This window comes from Macrobrachium nipponense, chromosome 21, assembly GCF_015104395.2.
Source record: "Macrobrachium nipponense isolate FS-2020 chromosome 21, ASM1510439v2, whole genome shotgun sequence".
NCBI lineage: Eukaryota > Metazoa > Arthropoda > Malacostraca > Decapoda > Palaemonidae > Macrobrachium > Macrobrachium nipponense.
In genome coordinates, this window is record NC_087212.1 from 26,771,826 (window position 1) to 26,791,009 (window position 19,184).

The following is a 19,184-nucleotide window of genomic DNA, read 5'->3' on the forward strand; positions in this document are numbered from 1 at the left end:
TGACAGATTTGCAAACCACATATGAAAATTGCAGTACATTGGGGCCATTCATTGTGACTGACACGGTATTGGGTGAGGGAGAGAAGGATGTATCCCTTCCTTACTAACTTTTCTCCTTGATTATGTTTTTTGTATTTTTAAGGTTGTCTGAAGATACAGGGAGTTTTTTGAGTATCTTTCAGTCTTTTAATGTCTGGTGTATTTCTTAAACGGTTGTGGTGATCCCTCGTTTTTCATTGTATTTTGTGGTGATTTGTACTGCGCCCTGAGCAGGGGCATTATATGTAGTCTTGTCCGTTACGGTCACGTCCTCAACGGCAAGTACTTATTATTGTGTCCGACGCACGGATCCATATATCCTGTCGGTACAATAAAGGCCAGCAGACTATAGAGGCAGTAACCACTGAGTCAGCGGTCTTTAAAGGTAAGGAACCTATATCTTCGGATAATTCCAACAGTTGTTATTTTAGCTGCCATTGTCCCACCACCTAAATGTGTCAATCAGCTATATGTAACCACCGGGTAAGTTATATAAGTGAAAATGACATTTTTATAATAATATAAAGTTTCACTTATACTTACCCGGTGGTTACATATAGCTGTCGTCTCCTGACGTCACGGCAGAATTTGAAATTCGCGGTAGCGCTAATGGTTTGACAGGTGATCCCTCTACTCCCGCCCTCTACCGGGTACCGGGAACCATTCCAACAATAAATCAGAAGTTTCATGCCTACCTGTCCATATGAGGGGAGAGGGCGGGCTTCGTTATGTAACCACCGGGTAAGTATAAGTGAAACTTTATATTATTATAAAAATGTCATTTTTCTCTTCTTTCAGCAGTGCTGAGAGAGATTCCACCTTAGCACAACCTTTGCCACCAATCTCATGTGGAGAGATACCACCAATCTGTAGGATCTTATCTCATGTCGAGCAGGAGATGCTTCTTGTGGAGCAGTGACTCAGAAGTAAGGCTACTTCAGATCTTTATCAGTTGTGTACAAGATGAGCCAATTGCTATGATTGGTGTCATCGAAGAGATTTCTCTCTAATCAGTGGATGAGTCTGCTGGGCTGGACTTTTGTCAGTGGAGCAATTCTGAAGCTTGGAGGACTTCACATGAGGACACTGGAGTTCTTTCTCAAGGCGAGCTGGTACAGGAAAACTCAGCGCAACAACAGTTTTCCTTATTACAGACAAAATCATCAAAGAGGATCTCTCTTGTTGGCTTTTGAGGGAGAGACTTCAAGAGTGAGTATTCCTTCATCCTCTGAACCCCAGCCTACAGTTTTATTCATAAGCGTCGGACGTAGGTTGGGGACTCCTGTTAGAGGATCGGAAAGTGTCAGGAGTTTGGACAGAGGCTCAAAAGACACTCCACATCAACATCAAGGAACTTCTAGTGATTTACCTGGGGCTTCAGGAGTTTGTACAGCTAGCATCAGGCCAGGAAGTTGCTATTCACTTGGACAATTTCACAGCCTTGACCTACGTTTAAAAACGTGGGGTCATGTTCCTTCACCCTGTTTTTGATCACCTGGGATCTTCCTCTTTGGGCAGAGAAACATCAAGCAGCCTTGTTCCACTTTTCATTCAGGGATGGGATATATATATATATATATATATGATAATATATATATATATATATATCTATATATATATATATATATATATATATATATACTGGCAGACAAACTCGGCAGAGGTCGTCAAGTTCCTCCGTCAGAATGGACAATGGATTCAAGAGTATGTCTCAATCTTTGGAAGATGTGGGGAAGACCGTCAATAGACCTTTTCACGACATCCAAGAACAATCGTCTTCAATTGTTCCGCTCCCCAGCCTCAGATCCCTTGCCTTGGTCAGTGGATATGATGTTGGACTGGTTGGGGCTCGACGCTTATGCCTTCCCTCCCTCCAGGATGATCAGGGAGGTCCTCAACAAAGTGAAAGTACATACATCAAAATGTTTACCTGACATTGGTAGCTTCATTCTGGCTGAGAAAGGAGTGGTTCCCAGACCTTCTTCACATTGTGATAGATTTTCCAAGGCTTCTTCCTCAAAAGGAGTGCTCAAACAACCCCCATTTCCATTTTTACCATCAAGGGTTGTCTGTTCTGGCCCTGACAGACTACAGATTGTCAGGAGCCTCACCAGAGCAAAAGGCTTTATGTGTAGAGCTGCAGATACACTTCTTCTGACAGGTTGTACCAGGCAAAGTGGAATGTCTTCAGAAGATGGTGCAAACAAGTTAAAGTCTCTTCTTCTGAGACCCCTTTTAAGTCAAATTGCAGATTTCCTTCTTTATCTGAGGTCCACAAGAAAGTTGTCTCCCTCGACTATTAGGAGATATCAAGCCATGCTCAACTCAGTTTTTAAACATAGGGGTCTTGATCTTTCCTTCATCAATGATTTGTCAGACCTTTTTCAGTCTTTCAAGACCTTGAAAGTGCCAAAAGATTGTGTAGCCTGGGAATTTGGATGTCGTCCTGAAGTGCCCTTCCGACTCTCCCTATGAGCCCCTTCGTTCAACATTATCGAAGAATTTAACTAAGAAGACTCTTTTCAATAGCACTAGTATAGGCAAAGCGTGTAAGTGAAATTCACCCGATAGACAGAGTGGGATTCACTCAGGGAGACGCAATCTTTTCTCTAGTTCTTCAGTTTCTTGCAAAGAATGAAAACCTGTCAGATTCTTGTCCTTGCTCTTACATCCTGAAGAACTTATTGGGTATTCTCGGACCGGAAGAGGAAGAGAGACTTCTCTGCCCTGTAAGATTGTTAAGGTATTAGCTACACAGGACAGAGGAAATAAGAGGACTTTCATCACATTTATGGTGTTCCGTTATGGATCCATCTCGACCCTTGTCAAAGAATGCTCTTTCTTTCTTTTTGAGGTTTTTGATTATCGAGGCACATTTGCAAGTAAAAGAAGAATGGTTTCGCTTTTCAAAGTGAAAGCAAAAGCATTCGAAGTGAGAGCTGCTGCCACCACCACACTCGCTTTTTGCCATAACATGTCTTTGTCGGTGATTCTACAAACAACCTATTGGGGATTAAAGTTAATGTTTGTGATTACATGAAGGAAATAGACAGTGTTTGAGAATTGTAGCATTCTCTGACCTTTATCCATTGCTGGCATGGTATTGGGAGAGGTGACATAGGGGGTTATATATCCCTCTTAAATTTTTGCCGTGTATCAAGGTTGAGTCCTTGGGAAGTCTGAGAGTTAGCATAGAGGGTTTTGTTGTTTTATAGTTTGGTGTAGATGACCCTTTACTATTGTTGCTTGTTGTTGACTCTGGTTTTTGCTCAGGGCAAGGGCATTGCTACTTTGTAGTTCCTTGTTAAGTCAGTGGTAATGCCCATGACTTCAAGGAATGTTCCACTATTGTAGAGGTGACCCCATGTCTTGCTACCAATCTCTACTGATTAAGCTGAGCGCCAACCAGAGGCAGTACGTACTCGCCTGCAGCAGCCTGCTTACAAGGTAAGGTATGACAAGCATACATCCTTATGCTACCACACCTTTCAATATGTAATCAGCTTGATAATTGCTTAGTAAGGCCCTTGAATAAAATGAATTTGTATAATAAAAGCAAGTTTTATCCAATACTTACCAAGTAATTATATAATTGGAGCCCTCCCTCCTCCCCAAAGGTAGAGTTGGCGACTGAAATACAAATTAAAAGTTTGAATCTTGGTCTGCTGTGGTAGGAACCTACAGCTTGATAATTGCTTGGTAAGTGCAGTGGACCCCCCCGTATTCGTGTTCTCCAGATTCGCGGATTTCTCTCTGGATCATTTCCCTGCATTAGTCGCTGTATTTTTCTATGAGAAATATAAATAAATTCCTGGGTTTTTGTAATCAATTTCATCACTTTTTGTGATAAAACTTAAAAATCCAGGTATAAAAATTTGTAGTGGTTTTTTCTTAGTTTAAACTAACAAAATAGGAGTTTTAAAGCATTTTTATAGGGGTTCCAATTATTCACAGGGGATCTGGTACGCATCCCCCGCGAATAAGGGGGACCACTGTATTCAATAAAACTTGCTTTTATTATAAAAATTCATTTTATTCAAGGGTCTTACTAATTTTCATGACTAAATTTGCTTGTTGTGATGAAGATACGGGCAGCCCATGGTTAACAGGGGGGAGGGGTCTATTCCCGTCCGATGTCGCTAACCGAAAATCGGTGATAACATTGCTAAAAGTTTGCTTAACAATGCCATTAACCAGAGATTGGTGCTGCTGTTGGCTAGAGATCAGAGCTGCTAACCAGATATCAGTGCAGAAAAAACCAGTTAACAGTGTCGCTAGACAAGCGCCATTAACAGAGTAACCTGTATTAAAATACTCAGGTAGAAGCCTTTTTAGAGGATTTCTTTTGTGTTTGAAAGGGCAAAATAGGATTTCTAAGCCTTTTTGATGGGTGTTAAGTATTTGTGGGTTTTAGCTGTTCGCAGGAGGTTGTGGTACACATCCCCGCGAATACTGGGCGCCCCTGCTGTATTTGGTCCTAGACCTGGTATAACATTTCATCTTAATCCTTAGGGCCAGCCCTTTGAGAGGTGATAGTCAGTTCAGCAGTCTGGTTGAGCCATGTATGTCTTGAATCTGGAATTAGGGGCCGGCCAGAACCCTTATATATGGGGGTATAGGGCGAAAAATGCAAAATCATGATAAAATTCATGGAGCTTTGTTTGGCAATGGAGAATACATGTACAAAATATTTTGTCAAAATTCCTCTTTACTTTTGTAGTTAGAGGGTAATTAGTAAACGTAACTCTATAAGCCAAAAACATTGATCCGTACAAGAAAATGCAATATTTCTTCTTTTATTGTAAATTTTGATAATTATTGTCAAAGTAATTGTAAGCAATGGTTGAACCATGTATGTCTGAATCTGGAATTAAGGGTGCCAGCCGGAACCCTTATATAAGGGGGTATAGGGCGAAAAATGCAAAATCATGTAAAAATTCATGGAGCTTCGTTTGGCAATGGAAAATATGTATACAAAATATTTTGTCAAAATTCCTCTTACTTTTGTAGTTAGAGGGTAATATGCAATATTTCTTCTTTTATCTTAAATTTTTATAATTATTTTCAAAGAAATTGTAAACAATGGCATCATTAGAGATTCCATGAGGCAGCAGGAGGGAACTTGGTCAGTTTGCCATCTTCCAGTGTGAGGAGAAACCTCTTGTAGTGTATATGTTCGAGTTTCACCTCTGACATTCACTTGCTTTTACTTATGTTTATCTTTGTTTCGGCAAGAATTTCATCATGCCAATGAGGAAAAGACTAAGCAAAACATCTCGCTAACATACAGACGAAGAAAATTTGCTCTAATATGATTACAGAATATCATAATATATGCGATATTAGCGTAGTTAGTGAAGAGAGAGAGAGAGAGAGGGGGAGGGGTGCGGGGTTCGGAACGCCCCCGTCTTGCCTGACGCACACGTCGTGCAGTACCCCAGGCTACGGTCTTTGAGCAAAGGATTCTTCATTATGATAAATAACAGTTTTGGTTTATTAATACCCAAAAAGGATTATAAAATTCATAATAATCATGGTTTATTAACATTGTCTTTGAAAAAAGAAAGTACACATTCAAGTTTCACCGCTGACATTTTCTTGATTTTATGTCTGTTTATCTTTGTTTCGGCAAGAATTTCATCATGCCAAAGAGGAAAATACAAGGAAAACATCTCGCTAACATACAGAAGAAGAAAATTCGCTGTAATAAGCCGAGTTAGTGAGGGAGGGAGAGAGAGTTGCGTAGGAAGGAGTGCCCCGTCTTGCCTGACGCAGTACCCCAGGCTACAATATATGAACAACGGGATCGTCATTTATGATTAAATTATGATAATATAGTTTTGGTTTATTAATACCCAAAACAGAAATATGCATTCTTAATAATCATTATTTATTAACATTGTCTTTATAAAAATACAACATAAAAATACAACAGAAAACTTTGAACGGCCGTATCTCAAAACTATATGTACTTACATATTGACCTTCAAAATCTATCTCCTCACTTAGTTTTAAAGAGCTATAGCACTGAAATTTGGTATATAACTCAGAAAGACATTATAGAACAATCAAATAAAGCCCTTTTTTATGCATTCAACTTACCTGTCAGATATATACTTAGCTATAGACTCCGTCGTCCCCGATAGAAATTCGAATTTCGCGGCGCACACTACAGGTAGGTCAGGTGATCTACCGCCCCGCCGCTGGTGGCGGGAATAGGAATCATTCCCATTTTCTAAGACAGATTTTCTCTATCGGCCGTGACAGCAACATTGTTGTTGTTACTCCTGATTTGATTTTCGTGTTTTTTCATCGCTATTGATCTTCTAAGCCGGTTATTTTGGTGACGTATTGGATCTTTGGTTTGGCATACTCTTTCGTGGACTGTTTTTTGGACTTGGTTTTGGATATTTCTCATGATGTCGGATTCTAGCTTTACGGTTAGAAGACAGTGTGTAAATGAGGGATGCATGGTGAGGCTACCGAAAGCTTCGGTAGACCCTCACACAGTTTGTAAGGGGTGTAGAAGGAATGAATGTTCAATTTCTAACACCTGTGATGAATGTGTAAATATGAATGAGGAAGAATGGAAGAATTTAAATTCATATTTAAGGAAATTAGATATGGATAGGGCTAGGAAGGCTTCCTCCAGAAGCGTAAGTAGGTCTCGCTCTAACGAGCCTATTAAATTAATACCTAACCCTAAACCTCTATCTTCTTCCTCTAGTACTAAGACTGCAAATCCGGCAACGGAAATTGCAGATCTTAAAGCTGCGCTACAAAGGATGGAACGTCAAATGCTGACGTTGAAAGGTAAGCACAGTGAGTGAATTAAGTGTCCCTAGTGCATTGGAGGGTGCGTCTGATCGGCTCTGTCTCGCTCCCAGGCCTAGACCTCTTCCAAGCTCACAGGCCCAGAGGAGAAGGAATGTCGAAAGCCTTACGGAGGTTACGGAGAATCCCCACCGATCAGGCGTCCCCTCGGCAGATTCTGTGACGACCCGAACTGCCAAGGATCGCTATCGAAAAAGCATCCTAAAGAAGTGTTTTTCTTCGTCAGATTCTTCACCGAATGTAAGGGGATGGAGTTCTGATGAACTGTCACGCCCCTTAAAGAGAAGTTGGAAGGCTCCAACTTTGGATTCAAGCCCTGAGCTTTTCTCCGATCTATCACCTTGTGAGAAGAAGAAAAGGAGATTGGTTCCTAAACGGAAATCGGAGTTTCCTTCCGCTTCTAGACATCCCTCACCTGAATCAGGGAAGGAAAAAGAGAATGCGGCTGTGAAAATTATCCTAAATGTGCAGGAGCAACTTTCGGCCTTAGTAGGAGTTTTTACTAAGGAAACTCCCAGGAGAAAGGACTCTTTCCTTCCTATAAAGAAGACGAAGGGAAGGAAAGAAGAAACGGAAGTTGTTTCTGGCTTATACTCAGAGGAGTATGAAGAATGCGCCAAAAACGCCAACCTGGCGCAATGCGCCAGATGCGTTTGAGACTCCATACGAGTCAGAAGAGCCAGAAGCGCCATATGCGCCAGAAGCGACAGCCTGGCGAAATGCGCCAGAAGCGACAGCCTGGCGAAATGCGCCAGAAGCGCCACCCTGCCGAAATGCGCCAGAAGCGCCAGCTTGGCGCAAGGAATCACGAGCGCCAACCCGGCGCAATGAGCCACAAGTGACAAATAAGAGACGGACTTCTTCCAAAAGACAATTAAGCCAAGAGGATTTGTTTAGCTTTTGGAAGGATAAACCTTTACCTGACAAGGACTAGTTGTCGCACAAGCGGCCGTATTCCTTGTCAGGACATAGGTGGTTCCGGAGAAAGCGATAGGAGAGGACATCCTTCGTCTGACAGGAGAGAAAGGTGTCGCACAAGCGGCCATCGCTCTTGCCAGGGGAAGGATAAGGTCGTTTTGCAGGATCAACCTATCTCTCGTAGGGACGCAAGTTATCGCACAGGCGGTCGTCGTTCTTGCGAGAGTGTGGTGGATGTTGCAAGAGGCCAGTCTCCTGCTGGAAATAAACAATCCTCTTCGGAATTGGATTTGGAAGAGATTTCGGATTCTGAAGATCACTCGGCTCCGGGTTTGTCAGATTACAAGACGCTGGCAGCCCTCTTACTTCAAGAGTTTGGGGACTCTTTAAGCCCGACTGCTCCTCCTTCTCCAAGGTCCTTATTTACAAGTACGAAGGTCCCGAAACAATCATCTTTTATTAAAATGAAGCCAACCATTTCCATGAACAAGGCTCTCCGATTCGTAGGAAATTGGTTGGAATCCAAGGAGAAGGCGGGGAAGACAGTCTTTACCTGCCCTCCTTCCAGACTATCAGGAAAGAAGGGAATTTGGTACGAGACGGGCAAACCACGGGGTCTAGCTCTCCCGTCCACTGCCGAAGCAGATTTTTCGAATCTGGTGGATTCGTCTAGGAGACAAGCCTTGTCATCAGCAAAGATCACATGGGGGACTTCTGAGATGGACCATCTCCTCAAGGGATTGTTTAATGTCTTAGAAGTTTTTAACTTCTTAGACTGGTCCCTTGGGGTGTTGGCCAAAAAGACACAAGAGAAGGAATCTCTTAGTCCGGAAGTCCTTCATAGTGTTCTTTCCTGTATGGACAAGGCGGTTCAGGATGGATCAGGAGAGGTGGCCTCTCTGTTTGGAACTGGTATTCTGAAGAAGAGAGTCTTATTTAGCTCTTTTCTGACGAAAGCAGTTACTCCTACTCAGAGGTCATCTCTTCTGTATGCTCCTCTGTTGGACCAATTGTTTCCTTCAAATCTAGTGAAAGATATTTCTCATTCTTTGACAGAAAAGGCCACACAAGATCTCTTGGCCCAATCTACAAAGAAATCGAGGACTTCGGGTCCTATTAAGAGAGAGAATCGGACTCCTCAACAGCCCTTTCGAGGGAGCTCCTCGGCCAGACCCTCTTTTAAGAAGAGAGGAGTGCAGAAGAGAGGTAGGTCTTCTTTCAGACCTATCAAGAAAGCGAAATGAGACAACAGTCCTTCAAGCACCGGTAGGAGCCAGACTTCGGAAATTTTCCGAAGAATGGACTCGGAGACAGGCAGAAATATGGTCCCTTTCAGTGGTAACAAAGGGATATATGATCCCCTTTCGAGACAGACCTCCCTTGACTACGAACCCGAGGGAACTGTCAGCCCAATACAGGGACCCTGCCAAGAAAGAAGCATTATTGCAACTGGTAGAACAGATGTTGCAAAAGGAGGCCATCGAAGTGGTTCGGGATCCGCATTCCCGAGGATTCTACAACCGTCTTTTTCTGGTTCCGAAATAATCGGGAGGGTGGAGACCGGTCCTGGATGTGAGCGCATTGAACCGATTTGTGGAGAACACAAAGTTCTCTATGGAAACATCAAAATCGGTTCTTGCGGCTCTTCGTCCAGGAGATTGGATGGTCTCCTTAGATCTACAAGATGCATACTTTCATGTCCCCCTGCATCCATCATCGAAGAAATATCTCCGATTCATGATGCAGGGGAAAGTATATACCAATTCAGAGCCCTATGCTTCGGCCTTCTACGGCCCCTCAAGTGTTCACGAGGCTAATGATGAATGTTGCGAGATGGCTACATCTAGAGGGGATAAATATATCCCTTTATCTGGACGATTGGCTAATAAGAGCAAAATCAGAACTTCAGTGCTTGAAGGACTTGGAGAAGACTTTGAACTTGACAAAATCTCTGGGACTGCTCGTGAACCTCGAGAAATCACAATTGATCCCCAGACAGAACATAGTCTACTAGGGATACAGATGGATTCTCGGGTTTTCGGGCGTTTCCATCTCAAGACAGAATTACTCAAGGCTTAGAAAAGATCTCGAACTTCTTAGGGAAAGAACGGACCTCGGCGAGGGAATGGCTCAGTCTGCTGGGCACCCTTTCCTCGTTAGAGCAGTTCATTTCCCTGGGAAGATTAAATCTCAGACCTCTGCAATTTTATCTAAAGAGGATGTGGAGTTAAAAGACAGGAGACTTGTCAGACGTTTTTCCCATCCAACAGGAGATAAAATCCGACCTAAAGTGGTGGTTAACCCCATTAACAAGGAACGAAGGGGTGTCCCTCTTGATTCGGAACCCTCACCGAGTGTTGTTTTCCGATGCCTCGGAAACAGGTTGGGGAGCAACACTGGGTCCAAAGGAAGTAGCAGGTATCTGGACCAGACAACAAACTACTCTGCACATCAATGCGAAGGAACTCCTGGCAATTCATCTAGCCCTGGAATACTTCGAAGCGGAAGTCAGAGGGGTGGTAGTTCAAGTCAATTCCGACAACACCACAGCTCTGGCTTACATCCGGAATCAAGGGGGCACTCACTCTTTCTCTCTGAACGAAATAGCGAGAGCTCTATTAACCTGGACAGAGGAACGGGGCATTATCTTCTGCGTACAAGGTTTGTCCAAGGAGTAAAAAACCTAAGGGCAGACAGGTTGAGCAGAAAGAACCAGGTTCTCCCGACAGAGTGGATGCTCACTCAGGAGTCTGCAGACAAATATGGTCACTCTGGGGGAGAGACCCCAGATCGACCTGTTTGCCACGTTCCTCTCCAGGAAAATAGACAACTTCTGCTCGCTAGAAGAAGATCCCAGAGCCACAGCGATCGATGCCTTCCTCATGGATTGGTCAGGCATAGATGCATACGCCTTTCCCCCATTCAAATTGCTGGGGGAAGTAGTAAGGAAATTTGTGGCATCGGAAGGAATGAGAATGACTCTAATTGCTCCCTTTTGGCCTTCCCGAATCTGGTTCACAGAGGTACTGGAATGGACGGTGGACTTCCCCAGATCTCTACCAGACAGGACAGATCTGCTCAGACAACCCCACTTCGAGAGGTTCCACAAAAACATCCAAAGTCTCTCCTGACTGCCTTTCGACTATCGTAAGACTGGTCAGAGCGAGAGGCTTTTCAAAGAAAAGTGGCAACTTCAATTGCTAGAGCCCGCAGAGCCTCTACCCTGCGGGTCTACCAATCGAAGTGGGAAGTTTTCCGTAGATGGTGTAGGTCGAAGAAGCTGTCCTCTTCCAATACCTCTGTAACCGAAATCGCGGATTTTCTCCTCTTCTTAAGAGAAGAATCCAAATTGGCCGTATCAACTATCAAGGGATATAGGAGCATGCTCTCAGCTGTTTTTAGAAACAGAGGGCTGAATCTCGAGAATAATAAGGATCTTAATGATCTCATCAGGTCTTTCGAGATTAAGAAATTGAGATCGTCGATTCCCCCGAGTTGGAACCTGGACGTTGTCCTAAAGTTTCTTGATGTCGGACAGTTCGAACCTATAGATAAAATCTCATTCAGAGATCTTACTAGCAAATGCATATTCCTGTTGGCTCTAGCAACTGCTAAGAGGATCAGTGAATTGCATGCTTTGGACTCTCGGGTGGGATTTAGAAAAGACTCGGCTGTCATTTCTTTCCAGGATCTTTTCCTAGCAAAGAATGAGAACCCTTCTAAACCTTGGCCTAGAAGTTTCGAAGTCAAGGGACTCTCTTCTCTGGTAGGAAGAGTGTTGGATCGGTCCCTTTGCCCAGTCAGGACCTTAAAATTTTATTTAGAAAAGAAGACACAGCTTCAGGGATGTCGACAAGGTCTTTGGTGTTCGGTAAGAAACCCCAAGAGACCTATGTCAAAGAACGCACTGGCATTCTTTGTCAGAAATGTAATTACCGAAGCTCATAGGAATTGCCAAGAGAACTCTTTAAAGCTGCTGAGAGTGAAAGCTCACGAAGTCCGGGCTGTGGCAACTTCCCTTTCCTTTACGAAGAATATGTCCATGAGAAACATTTTAGCAGCAACTTATTGGAGGTGCAATTCAGTATTTGCATCCCACTATTTAAAGGATGTTAGAATAACATATGATAAATGTTTCGCTCTTGGACCTTATGTATCAGCGGATACTATGCTGGGAAATGGAGCAGACGCTGATCCTTAAATTTGTTTTTAATATTTTTAATAATTAGTTTTAATATTGTTGTTGAGTTGTGGGTTGCTTGAAAGGATGTTCGGGGATGACTCCTTTCAATCGTAGTACTAACCCCAATGAGGATCAGGTGATCGGGATTAGTGTCGTGCTCTATGATCATGCCAATAGGCAAGGTGTTTTGTCATGTAAGTGGATAGGACCCCATTGACAAAGATCCTAAGGTTCTGAAGCGTAAGTGGGTAAGACCCCTGTAACAGACCATCAAGAACTCTTAGCATGAGGTCACTACCTCGCTGAGGCTCTGGAAGCGATACGGGCGCCTAGGCAGTAGCCATGAAGTCTTTCGCTAACACAGGTAGGAATCAAGGTTTTTAATTTTATTACCTACAACATATGTTGTTTCCTGTCTATTTCAGTAGATTAGATGTCTTACCCTCCGCCAAAGGTGCCAATCAGCTAAGTATATATCTGACAGGTAAGTTGAATGCATAAAAATGTTATTGTCATGATACAATAAAGTTTTATGCATACTTACCTGGCAGATATATACGGTGTATGGCCCACCCGACCTCCCCTCAGGTGGAAGAGAAAATCTGTCTTAGAAAACGGGAATGATTCCTATTCCCGCCACCAGCGGCGGGGCAGTAGATCACCTGACCTACCTGTAGAGTGTGCCGCGAAATTCGAATTTCTATCGGGGACGACGGAGTCTATAGCTAAGTATATATCTGCCAGGTAAGTATGCATAAAACTTTATTGTATCATGACAATAACATTTTTCCAATTTTTTTTTTTTTTTTTTTTTTTTTTTTTTTTTTTTGTAAATTTTACCTGATTTATATGGTTTATTTTTTTTACCATAATGAAAAATTCATACCTAGCAAAAAAAATGACTTAGAAAAGAAACTCCTCATTTGATTGGAGGTCTACATCAAGTCTATGTATAGTAGTAATCCCAGGTCTTAATATTAAATATCAAGAGAGGAGATAGAATTTGAAAAATGGTTATTTTTGGGATAAATCGGCCTGGCGTCACAAAACCAAAGGTCAGAGGCAAAAATCATATGCAGTTTGGAGATGTCCCAAGTGACCCTATCAAGTGGTATGAATATTAAAGCCCTGTCCTCAAAAAATGGCAGTAGCTGGCCGGCCCCCCTTAAATCACAAATTGATCTGGTCCCACATCTAAGGGGGGAGGGCTGTCCCTACCCCCCTTAGAAGCAATAAGAGAATCAACAATAGGACCAAACTATCCTCTGAAGCAGCTGTTGAGGAGGCAACAGACGAACATTAACTGGTAAATTCTTCCAATGAAGAACATGAAGATGATTTAGGGAAGGAGAAAAGGAACAAGAAGGAACAGCATCATCAGTCGCCATCGAAGAGTCGAAACCCTCCCATGGCTGACCAGCACCCTTCCTCTTGTACCTCAAATCAAAATGCCTCCGTTGCTCAGGAGACCGATCACGACATTCATAAGAGGGCTACTTATATTGCAAAAGTGAAATCTACAGCTGCTGCTAGTTACATGAGGATCAGTTTTAGTAGAAGCTAGGTAGTGGAAGCAATGGTTGTTGGCTATACCAGGGCATGTCTTTTACTTCTTAGCACAAGGCTTAGGTAAATCATGGGTTTGCATGATGATAAAGCAAACATATACACAAAAAGGCACAGAAAATAGAACCAGTTGTAAACGAAATGTCAGGAAGAGAAATAAAATCGGCTTTGATTGATTCCTCACAGCTCTGGAGAGACCTTGGATCGAGAACTCACCTTTAGGACTTGTTCTGCTGGCTCTAGCCGGGTCAGAACTAGAAATTCCCTTTCTCTCATTCAAGAATTTGTGGCAAACTCAGAACACTGTCATTTTACAAAAAAAAAAAAAGAGAGAGATAGAAGTCTCTTGGTTCCCTCCATTTGAGAATTTGTTAGCAGAGAGCCAGATAAGGTACTTTTGTGCTCGCTGCAAGTTTTGTGGTGTTATCAACGAAAATCTAACTTCTTAGGCCAGCATGTCTCTGTCTCTTGTACTGCAGATAGACACAAGAATTCATATCCAGAACACACTTTCTTTTTGGCTTCTTAAAGCAATCAAGCTGATATACAGTTCATCATTTGAGGAGACGAGCTCATGAAGTCACGGTCATTAGCCCCTCCTGACCATTTAGAGACTTACTGTTCGCAGGTAATAAGGACAGGCGTCCAGAGGCACCAGACTACATGTACATAGTTCCCCCATAGATGTTGCCCCCAAGACATACCTTTCTCCGTAGTATATGTGGTGGCTGTGTAGTCTCTAAGCTGCTCTTGAAAAAAAAAAAATAATAATATTCGTGTACTTGAATGGCAAAAGGCCGGATGTTGAATGTGTGAGGAACACTTCTCTCCGCTTCTTTGTTTCTTCCTTCCTCTTCAAGGCCGTAGCCAGGACAAGCAAGCCAATGTGCTAGTCGGGCTATGATGCAGGGAGACTTTATGATTGGGTATTCTATAGCAGAGCTTTTATAGATCTGGCTCACAAAATGGGTCTTTCTCTTGTCTCTCTTTTTAACAGAGGGGCCAGGGTGGACACTGGTAAAGCTTTAATCTGAACCCATCAGTTTAAGATTGACCCAGATACTAGCTGTCTTCTGGTGTGTGTGTCTAGAGTGATAGATAATGTCACTTGTACAAGAAGTTAAAGGAGTTATTGCTCTTATGTGTGAAATCATTGACCCAGATACTAGCTGCCTTCTGGTGTATGCCTAGAGTGATAGATAAATCTCATTCGGGCTCACGGCCCGTGCATCGTATTGTCAGTTGTACAAGAAGTTAAAGAGTTATTGCTCTTATGTTCACAATCATGACCAAGAGCATGGCATTTCAAGTGGGGATTGCACTTGCCAATCAGTTAAGAGACTGTCCACATATTTAAGGATTGAGTCTCCTACATGTGAGGCAATTGTTGGTTTTCCTGTAGAAGCAGATCATAAATTTTTAAGTCATAACCACCTTGCAAAAGTTTCTTGGCCAGATTTCCAGCTCGCTGAAAATTAATCCCATATGTAAAGATCAAGGGTTTGTATGTTAGGAAAAATACATATATATTACATTAAATAGTTGTCTTATTACTTTAAAAATTTGTGATATCTTGTGTTGTAAGTCCTTTTATGTAAATCTAATAGCGTCTTACTTTGCAGATCCTGGCAAACGTGGTCGTCAGGGTAAGAGGAAAAGAGAAAGTTCCCCCCTTAAAGTGAAAGTGCCTAAGAAAGCTGCCATTGAAATGGTAGAATCAGCAGCAGCAGCTCCAGGTAAAAAAGCAGGAAGTACATCTCTTTCAACAATAATTGTTGTAGATGATGGCATGTCAGAAGGACTTCATATGACGACAAGTCAGGTGAATGCACTCAGTCATTTGGTTGCTTGCCGAGAATGTGGTGAAGCAGTAAATGTTGGTGTACGGCCAACAACTAAAGGTATGATATCAGAGTTCACAGTCACTTGTAGTGTTTGTGATGATCATAAGTCTACAAATACACCCAACCTAGTTCGTGAAAGAAAAAGGAAAAGGGAAAGAAGAGATTGCATGTTACAGAAGACAGAAAATATCAACTATGCTCATGTTGCTGCCTTCTTAGACAATGGTCTTGGGTACAGTGGCTTACGCCATTACTGTAAATACTTTAATGCTAGGTGCCTCAATGAGGCTACTTTTATTGTGTATGCAAGGCAAGTTATTATTGATGTCATTAATGATACTGAAGAAAGCTTGCTTTATGCTGCAAGCATTGTCAGAGAAGTATTCAAGAGCCAGTTGGAAACTGATGGTCTCATTGATCTCACTGTTGCCTTTACAACTACTTACCATCAGTGGGGTAGTGATTTCTGCTTAGTTGCAGGTGCTGTTATAGAACTGACAACTGGTCTAGTATTGGACTATGATGTTGCCAACATGTATTGCCATGTGTGTAAGATCAATGCAAAAAAGATTGTATCCATGTCTCCTGCTGAAATGACTGATTGGTTTAATAAGCATCAGGATTCATGTGAAATAAGAGAATGGTGTGATGAACTTGACCATGATGCTGAGGAAGGGGTCAGAGAGATAGAACCTAAATATTTAGAATGCTTTGTAGCAAAGAAGATATGGATGCGGTCCATTGAAAAGTATGGATTTCGTTACACAACACTAATACATGAAAGTGATGAAAAGATTCATGAAGAACTATCCAAAGCTGCCATCTATGATGATATTCCAATTCTTATTGATGCTAACTCATCTTGTTTTAGTCGAAGAAAAAGTGAACATGCCAGAACATCTTTTCAGACCAAATTGAAAGCCAAATGTCCAAGGGAGCGAGTTCAAACCAAAGACCGGATTTTGTATGTTTATGCCATGTCCATTCCAGAATATAACAAATTTGCTGTGTCCTCCAACATAAAATTAAGACATTTGGTCAAAGAGATGGAAGGGCTGGAGGAATCTGCTCTGTTGTATGACCAGTCAGAAGAACAAGGAGAAGAAGGTAGAATACAGGTCATTGAGGCTAATGGAGACGAACTTGAACCACAAAAAGGAGAAGTGATTTATGCTGAAGTAAGGGGGGAAGAGGTTATCCCAATTCAAAAGGGAGGAACAAGTCAGGAGGCAGAGATGGAGGCAGAAGAATTGCTTCAAGAGGAGCAGGAAGAGGAGGAAAAGGAAGAAACAGTTCTTGACCAGGGTGCTGATACCGCAGACTCTGAAGAGATGGAAGAATCAACGGAGGCAGTTGTCAAGTATTTGAAAGAAACTGATCCAGCCTTAAGAGTCAAGGAGGAAGTTAAAGTGAAACCTGAAGCGTAATAAGAGTTTAAAGAGTAAAATCATGATTATGGTGAAAATGAATGTAAAGTTCATCACACAGACTAAATTATACTTTTCGAGATGTGATAATTCCACAGATTAAAACAATATACACAATACAGTTAGTGTATACCTAATAGCTACTGTATCAGTATAAAAAAAAATTGTACGTACATCATACAAAGAATTTTCAAAACCCCAGTAGATCAGGTTCAGGAGTAAGAATAGAATGCTTGGGTAAAAGAACTCTTGCAGTACTGTAGATGTTTTGTAGATGCAATGTGCATTGAGATATGATATAGTCATGATTTTTAGTATGTTATGGTTCAGGGAGAATTGGTAACCTGGCACGTGCATAGTGGACTCTTAGAAAAACTGAAAGGTGCTTTGTATCAGGGCATCTTGGGGACTGGTTATTGCTGAAGTGAAAGTATGTTATATCACATGTTATTAGCTGAGTGACGGAAGGTTTATCAATGTGAGTTAAGAATTTCGTTGCAGATGAACAGTATTTTGAGTTTCAACTCAGAATGGTGTATGCTTGTAAACATTGCCTTTACATTTAAATTCCATGTGTTGAGTATAAAAGTATTGAAGTAAATTTATGAATTCCTTTAAGTATCATGTATTGTTTAGTCTAGTCCCTTTGCAAGAAGTAAAGATGTAGATAAGTGAGGGATAACACAAATATACAGTACCTTGTTCCAAATTTGTCGAAACACCGGTTATTTATAGTAGAATATTTTTTGAATGATGGCTGTGTTGAAATTTTCTGTATTATCAACCTGGCTTCTCAGTACATGGTTCCTACTCTCTTTAATCCTAGTTTTTGTCTTTTACTTAATGTACTTAGATGTTTTAATGCAATATTCTTTGTACTGAGGTATATATATATATATACTATATATTTTTCCTTTTTTTTTCTTTTCTTTTTTTCTTTTCTTTTTTTTTTTTAGTAATAACCAAAGCAATTCCTTAGTTGAAAGGTGATAATTACACTGATAATTCATTTTACATACCATTATATAGATATATTTTTCAGATATGTTTATAAGCTATAAAAAGAGTTTAGCTGTCCTTGACAGGATTTACAGTATCACCTGAAGATGTTTTTAAGCATCTTCATTGTGATGTTTTATGTTTTCTTATGTAAAGTATGCATTTGGTCCTCTTTACTATATCTAATAAAGAAATTTATCTAAGGTTTTCTTATTTACACATTGAATTCAGTTTGCTTACTCCAGACTCTCTCCTGCAAGTGGTAGTAAGTATGTAACAAGAGTTCCTGCTTTCTTCAGTCAACATATAATTTCTTCAAAAAACAAAATCACCATAATTTTTGTGTGTACAAACTTGCCACATATAATAGCCCAATTTTTAAATCCAAGATATACTCTTCCCAGATAACTGGCTAGCTGGGATTAGTGCTCCTCCCCTTCAGCATTCAGTTCTACATGGTAAGTATGCATTTGCACACTATTGAATATATATAATATCTATATATATATATATATATATATATAGATATATATATATATATATATATATATATATATTTATATATAAAACAAAATCATCCCTTTGCTGGGAGCAATATTAATTATGGAGGTTGAAGCTGCTGAAGAAAAATTTTCCAGATAGCCAGGTTGAAAAACAAGAGCAGTGTGCTGGATTGATAGGAAAGAACCCTGTGCCTTAAGGTCAAAACCATGTAACTCAAAAATAGTATGAAGTCTGTGTTTGTAGATCCTAAAAAGGTTCACAGGACGAAGCTGTAAAGTATGCACATCATACCCTGAGTTGCTTGCCCTAAGGTCAGGAAAACTTGACCCCCATAGAGGGTAGTGCATGTGGTGAGCTGTAGGCATTCCTTGAGGGTGTTTTACAGTATGTATCCCCTCAGCTTTTTACTTTTCTATTACCACTTCCTTTCTTCAGTCTTGCTGTCCAGCCTCTCTTAATTGTTCTGCAATTGCAGGGTGTTCTCCCAGTTCCACATTTAGATTCTTGTACATACTGCAACTTTATTTCCTGGATCTTCCTACCCAACCACTCTGTCTCCCTCTTTTTGTTGTCATAAAGAGTGAATGGCTGAAAATTTCCTATTGCTGGGCATGAAAGCCTAAATTTCATAAATCACAAACACTTGACACCTCTTGAGTGTCAGTTGAAGTTTATGGTGCTTGGAACAATATGTAAGATAGCGCCTCAGTGGCGTGGTTGGTATGGTGGCGTTCCACCTCAGTGGTCGTGAGTTCAATTCTCGGCCAATCCATAGAGGAGTGAGAGATGTGTATTTCTGGTGATAGAAGTTCACTCTCGACGTGGTTCAGAAGTCACCTAAAGCCGTTGGTCCCATTGCTGAATAACCAC

General features: G+C 41.4%; 1 protein-coding gene across 1 annotated transcript in view; it reads left to right on the forward strand.

Annotated features, from left to right (window-relative positions):
* LOC135197855 (uncharacterized) overlaps window positions 1–18,013 on the forward strand; it is a 31,195-nt gene extending 13,182 nt beyond the window's left edge. The window contains exon 2 of the mRNA XM_064225037.1: window positions 15,163–18,013. Within this exon, the coding sequence (XP_064081107.1) occupies window positions 15,163–16,811 (1,649 nt within the window). The 3' untranslated portion in view covers window positions 16,812–18,013. The remainder of the gene's footprint in view (window positions 1–15,162) is intronic.
* Window positions 18,014–19,184: the final 1,171 nt, after the last annotated feature.